This window comes from Sinocyclocheilus grahami, unplaced genomic scaffold (assembly GCF_001515645.1).
Source record: "Sinocyclocheilus grahami isolate Dianchi unplaced genomic scaffold, SAMN03320097.WGS_v1.1 scaffold280.1, whole genome shotgun sequence".
NCBI classification, from domain to species: Eukaryota; Metazoa; Chordata; class Actinopteri; order Cypriniformes; family Cyprinidae; genus Sinocyclocheilus; species Sinocyclocheilus grahami.
Window position 1 is genome coordinate 1,335,255 of NW_015505459.1, and position 5,526 is coordinate 1,340,780.

A 5,526-nucleotide genomic window follows, 5' to 3' on the forward strand; every position below is an offset into this window, starting at 1 on the left:
AGTGAAAAAGCAGACGTGGTAATTAATATTGCTATTTAAATATGACAGGCTCGTAACTCCTAAGACACGGGAAATACAGCTGCAAATGGACTTTGCTTTTTCATTTGAAATGTGGCAGTCACTGTGCGTTCGCGAAAGCGAAAATGGAAACGGTAATGCAGGATTTGCAATTGCATTTGGATTATGTCACAATTTATGCGTCCACATATTGAAAACGCAATTGAAAATACAATTTGCAATTCCTTTTGAAAATTGTCCGGAATATCGTTCCATAATATAGTGTAACATTTTTCAAATATAAAATGAGATAAAATACATTTAAAATATGTAAATGTAAAATAAATGTAAAATGTAGTATTTTTTTTTTTATAAAAACTTGTCAAATGTCAATATTGTGTGTGAATGTATGCAATTTGTTTTACTCCTTATTTGTAAGAATCAGCTAAATTACTAATTTTCTTCACTATTCAAATTTTTTTAAATACCCAAACAGATAATGGACATGTGCAAAAGATTCCACATCTGAAATCATTCACATCTGTGTTTGCATACTTGTGTAGAGTGTTTCTGGCATGTTCATACCTGTCAGCCCGGCGTCAATGGATGGTTGCTTGCAGTCTTGAGCATAATGTCCGCTCAAGCCACAGTTATAGCAGGACACGTTGTTGGTCTTCTTCATGTTGGTTCCGCTAGACATCATTCCGCCAACTGGCGGAAAGACAGGTGGGTAAAAGCGACGGAAGGGGTGCATCTGAGGCAGACTGTATCCCGCCTGCGACGCCAGCATGTGCTCCGAGTGAGCATGCAGGAACGCCGCAGGAGGACCGGTGTGGGGGTAGAAGGGCAGCGGCGTCCTGTTATTCTGGTGACCCTGGGCAGGGAAACTGTTGCATAGAGAGGGAGGGAGATGGAAGAATGCAGGCGGTGGCCCGAAAATCTGACGGGCAGGTTGGGGTTGGGGCGGCAGGAAGTAGCTGGGTGTCAGGTGGGCACCGTTTCCTCCACAGGTGCCACGGCAGCCGCAAGCGTTGCAGCCCCCCTGCTGCTGCTGCTGTGTACCACTGGCCTGTGGCGTAACTGGCAGGCTGGAGCTGTTGATGTAGGACAAAGAATCGCTCTGAGCGGTGCTGTGTGTGACCGCAGGGGCTGGCAGGGGCCCCGGTCCCGGGGTGTGCGTGGGTACAGTTGTGGGGCAAGGTCCTGGTACTTGGCTACTGCAGGAATTTGAGCTGGAAGGGGCGTTGGCGTTTGTTTTGACGGGGTTGTTGGCGGGCTGCAGAGGACACTGGCCGGGCGAGAGGACGCTGAAAGCCCCCAGTGGTGGCTGTTGCTGTGGGTGAGCGCTGGCCGATGATGCTCGAGGGTCTTGGGCCAGCGGGATGGTGATGGTTATCTTACCCTGCCCCGCGTCTCTCTGGGTGGTGGTGTTGTACTGCAGGGCGTAAGGGAGGCACGCGGTCAGCGACAGCTCCAACACTGAAGGAGGCTGCGGAACATTCTGGGGCTCGGCAACTAATAGATTCACCATGGCAACCGCTTTCCCGCCAATGCCTTTGGCGAGGTGAGTCTTTTCAGCTGGTTCCTGGGCTGAGTTATCAGACTGACTCTCTGTATCTGAAGAGACACACATTAAATCATTATGTAGATTTCATTTCATAATTCATAATGGAATTAAACTACTGTGAGAAAGGAGCCTCAAAAGTGGAAGTCATCAAAGCTCAGTAAACTTCTATGATGGTAAACGGGAAAAACTGTTTTTGCATTTTCATTTGCCCCAACAGCAAAAAAATAAAATAAAATCACAATAGTATTTCTATGACTTTACAAAAGAGAGAACAAAACAAAAACAATTACATTGGTTATTCAATTTTCTGTAATTGAAAACAGTCATGTATCTACATTAAAACAAACGATATATATATATATATATATATATATATATATATGTATGTGTGTATGTATGTATATATACACATACATACATACATTATATATATATATATACAAGTATACAAGCAAGTAGATAGAATAGAAAAATAGAAAGCTAGTGTTTGTCAGTTTTTTGTTGTTTTTAAATAAAAAATAAAACAAAAAAGAAGATAAATATAGATAAAGTAGAATTAAAATAGAATAGAGAGTGCTAGAGTTAGAGGATCAAATAAAGATGGAAGAGATGTGTTTTTAGTCGTTTCTTGACGATGGTTAAGGACTCAGCTGCTGGGATTGAGTTGGGCAGGTCATTCCACCAGGAGGGAACAGTTAATGTAAAAGTCTGTGAAAGTGATTTTGTGCCTCTTTGAGATGATATGTATGTGTGTATGTATGTATATATACACATACATACATACATACATTATATATATATATATACAAGATAAAAAAAAAAAAGTTAAAGTTGAAGTAGTAACATTACTAAAACTAACAGTAAAAAAATAGCTAAATAGAATTTTTTTTAAAAATCTATTAAAAAGGCAAACACAAAATTACTATAAATTAAACTAGAATTAAAATAATAATTGTGAATATAAAAAAATCAAGCTAATTCAAAACATTAATAAATACTAATATATATATATAAATAATACTAAAATAACACTGGTGCAGTTTTTGAGTCACTGTTGAAAAACTCTGTTGTTAGATCACATGGAGAAGCCCTCGAAAGACAATTTTTGCATTGATAAGAATTTTAAAAAAATGTAGAGAATAAAATATTAAATGCGACCTAATTTGACTTGCTTTCTTCTTATTTAAAAGCAATATTCTGTGTAGACGTGACTGAGTTCGTCGTTCTGCTAAATGTCTCCTTTTGTGTTTCACATGGGTTTGGAACAACATGAGGGTCAGTAACTTACAGAATTTTTTTTAACTAATTACATTATGAATAACACACCATGGTCCTCCAGGCTCTTCTGGTGAACAGGACTGGACGGCACGGAGTTTGAGCTCTCTGATGATGTGTCCCCATATCGGTCCCTTCCTGTGTCTACATACCAAAAGACAGAAGAAAACACGGCTGTAGTTCTTTGTAAGTGAGTAGTACATGCATGCGGTATGTATTTGGAGATGCACAGATATCAATAATTTTTGCTTTGTTGTTTTTTAGCCATGGCACAAAGACCTTTGCAAGCTGCCTGGTTGATCATCAGTGCTGCAGAAGGTTTCTGGATTCCATTAGAAGTCTTGACACCGGTAACTCGTCTGCCTCTATCCCTGAAAACATACAACAGCAGTCGTGACCATAAGCCCTACCCGATGCATCGGTGAATATGCATGCGTCATTGCATTTCAAAATATTGTCTCAATTCAGACACAAACACCAGGTCAACATTTCAATCTGCACCCATATAGAGGGCAACTAAACACAGTAGTGGGTGTTTGTGTACCTTTTTCCAGCTGGCCTTCCTTTGTTCTTCTGTCCAGCTGTGAAGATTCTTCTGTCATTTGTGCAGCTCTGCAGGGAGACAGAATGCGAATATGTCTAACATGCCTCAAAACAATGACCAACTTTGTCTGTATTACATTTTTTAAATACGATGCAAAAGTAGTATTGCTACACTGTAATCAACTTAGTTCATTAGATGCATGTTTAATTCACTAAGTTGAATCCTGCCTTCCTTTTAAAAAAATTAAAATGGTTACTAAACATTTCTAATCCAATTCTGTAATAAAACCTCAGAACTTTTGACAGATGTTAAAAATTCATGGGGAATTACTTTCTAATTCATTCATTACTAACTTATGGTAATGAATGGCTATAGTTCACACAATGAAGTAGTATTGCTACACTGTAATCAACTTAGTTCATTAGATGCATGTTTAATTCACTAAGTTGAATCCTGCCTTCCTTTTAAAAAAATTAAAATGGTTACTAAACATTTCTAATCCAATTCTGTAATAAAACCTCAGAACTTTTGACAGATGTTAAAAATTCATGGGGAATTACTTTCTAATTCATTCATTACTAACTTATGGTAATGAATGGCTAAATTGTGGTATACAGTATTTAACCATTTCTTTATAGACAGTATGCATTAAAAATTGCAGCCTGTGTGCACAGTATTCATACTGCAGAAGCACTATCAGTCATATGCCATTCCAAGAATACCAAAGAGCGAGAAACTATTTCACAGCCTCACCTGTTCCAATTCAGTTTCTTTCTTCCAAACTCTCTCTCCATTCTGCTCACAGTTTCCTCTCCTCTGGCATTCAGAGCGCTGATTACTACAGGGAGAAGAAAACAGATTATGTGACAGGAAAAGACTCTACTGATCCTTACAGGACAGACCTGATATTAATCATGTACAGCGGCCTCAAGTATTTGGACACTTAAGCCACACTTAATACATGAATGCCATCGCATTAGATAATAAAATATCAAACCAAGTTACATTTATATAAAAAAAATTTTTTTTAAAAAGATTACACGTACACTTTACAAGCAAAACATTAAACACAAACACAAAGTAAAGTTTTAAATTATTAAACAACATATACACTGATGTTCAAGTCTTTTTTTAATCTATTTGAAAGAAGCGTTCATCAGATATGCTCATCAAGGCTGCATTTATTTGATCAAAAAGTAAAGCACTAATATTATGAAAAATTAATACAATTTAAAATAACCGTTTCTATTTGAATATATTTGAAAATGTAATTTATTCCTGTGATGCAAAGCTGAATTTTCAGCATCATTACGCCAGTCTTCAGTGTCACATGATCCTTCAGAAATCATAACAATATGCTAATTGTTACTCAAGAAACATTTCTGATTATTATCAATGTTAACATTTTTTCTCAGCTTAATATTTTTGTGGAAACAGTGATGCATTTTTTAGGATTCTTTAATGAATAGAAAGTTGAAAAGAACAGCATTTATTTGAAATAGAATCCTTTTGTAAAATGTCTTTACTGTCACTTTTGATCAACTGAATGCATCCTTGCTTAATAAAAATATTCATTTGTTCAGTGAAGGTCTACCTCAGTCCCGCAGCTCTGACGCTGTAAGCCTCCACATCTGTAAAAGAGAAAAGTCACTGATGAGACGGTAGCATCAGTACAGCATTAGCACTTGTATGTGTGTAGGCAAGTGTTTCTAGGGCAGATCTGGCAGGTCTGTATCTCTCTCACCCTCCTCCAGGCTGGAAGTCTCCGAGCAGTCCTCAGAGAAACCGCGTTCAGGCTGATGGATTCTGGCTACGGGCGCACTGGTACCTGCAGAGACGAGCAGATGGGCAAGTGTTACACAGTGAAATCATGTTTAGTCTATTAATATACTGATATTTGGTCATTTTAACATTAGTCATCAACTGATAGCATTTTCTGATCGGCCAGTCAGAAGCATTCTCACAGTGGCTGCATGGCAGTACAGACGCATCAGACAGGAAGAACCTGGAAACATCACATCTCTGAAGGACATCCTGTGATAAAGACAGGAACTTCTCCCTGCAAAGGAACACGAGAGAGAGAGAAAGAGAGAGAGAGAGAGAGAGAGAGAGAGAGAGGGAGAGAGAGAGAAGTTAAAGATAT

General features: G+C 38.3%; 1 protein-coding gene across 1 annotated transcript in view; it reads right to left on the reverse strand.

Moving 5' to 3' along the window:
- The window catches only part of zcchc2 (zinc finger, CCHC domain containing 2), a 26,695-nt gene that overhangs the window by 2,311 nt on the left and 18,858 nt on the right, over positions 1-5,526 (reverse strand). Inside the window, exons 5-12 of the mRNA XM_016292100.1 lie at positions 5,348-5,442; positions 5,128-5,211; positions 4,978-5,014; positions 4,137-4,221; positions 3,384-3,451; positions 3,119-3,210; positions 2,891-2,983; positions 583-1,614 (exon numbers count right to left, since the gene is read on the reverse strand). Of these exons, the coding sequence (XP_016147586.1) occupies positions 583-1,614; positions 2,891-2,983; positions 3,119-3,210; positions 3,384-3,451; positions 4,137-4,221; positions 4,978-5,014; positions 5,128-5,211; positions 5,348-5,442 (1,586 nt within the window). The remainder of the gene's footprint in view (positions 1-582; positions 1,615-2,890; positions 2,984-3,118; positions 3,211-3,383; positions 3,452-4,136; positions 4,222-4,977; positions 5,015-5,127; positions 5,212-5,347; positions 5,443-5,526) is intronic.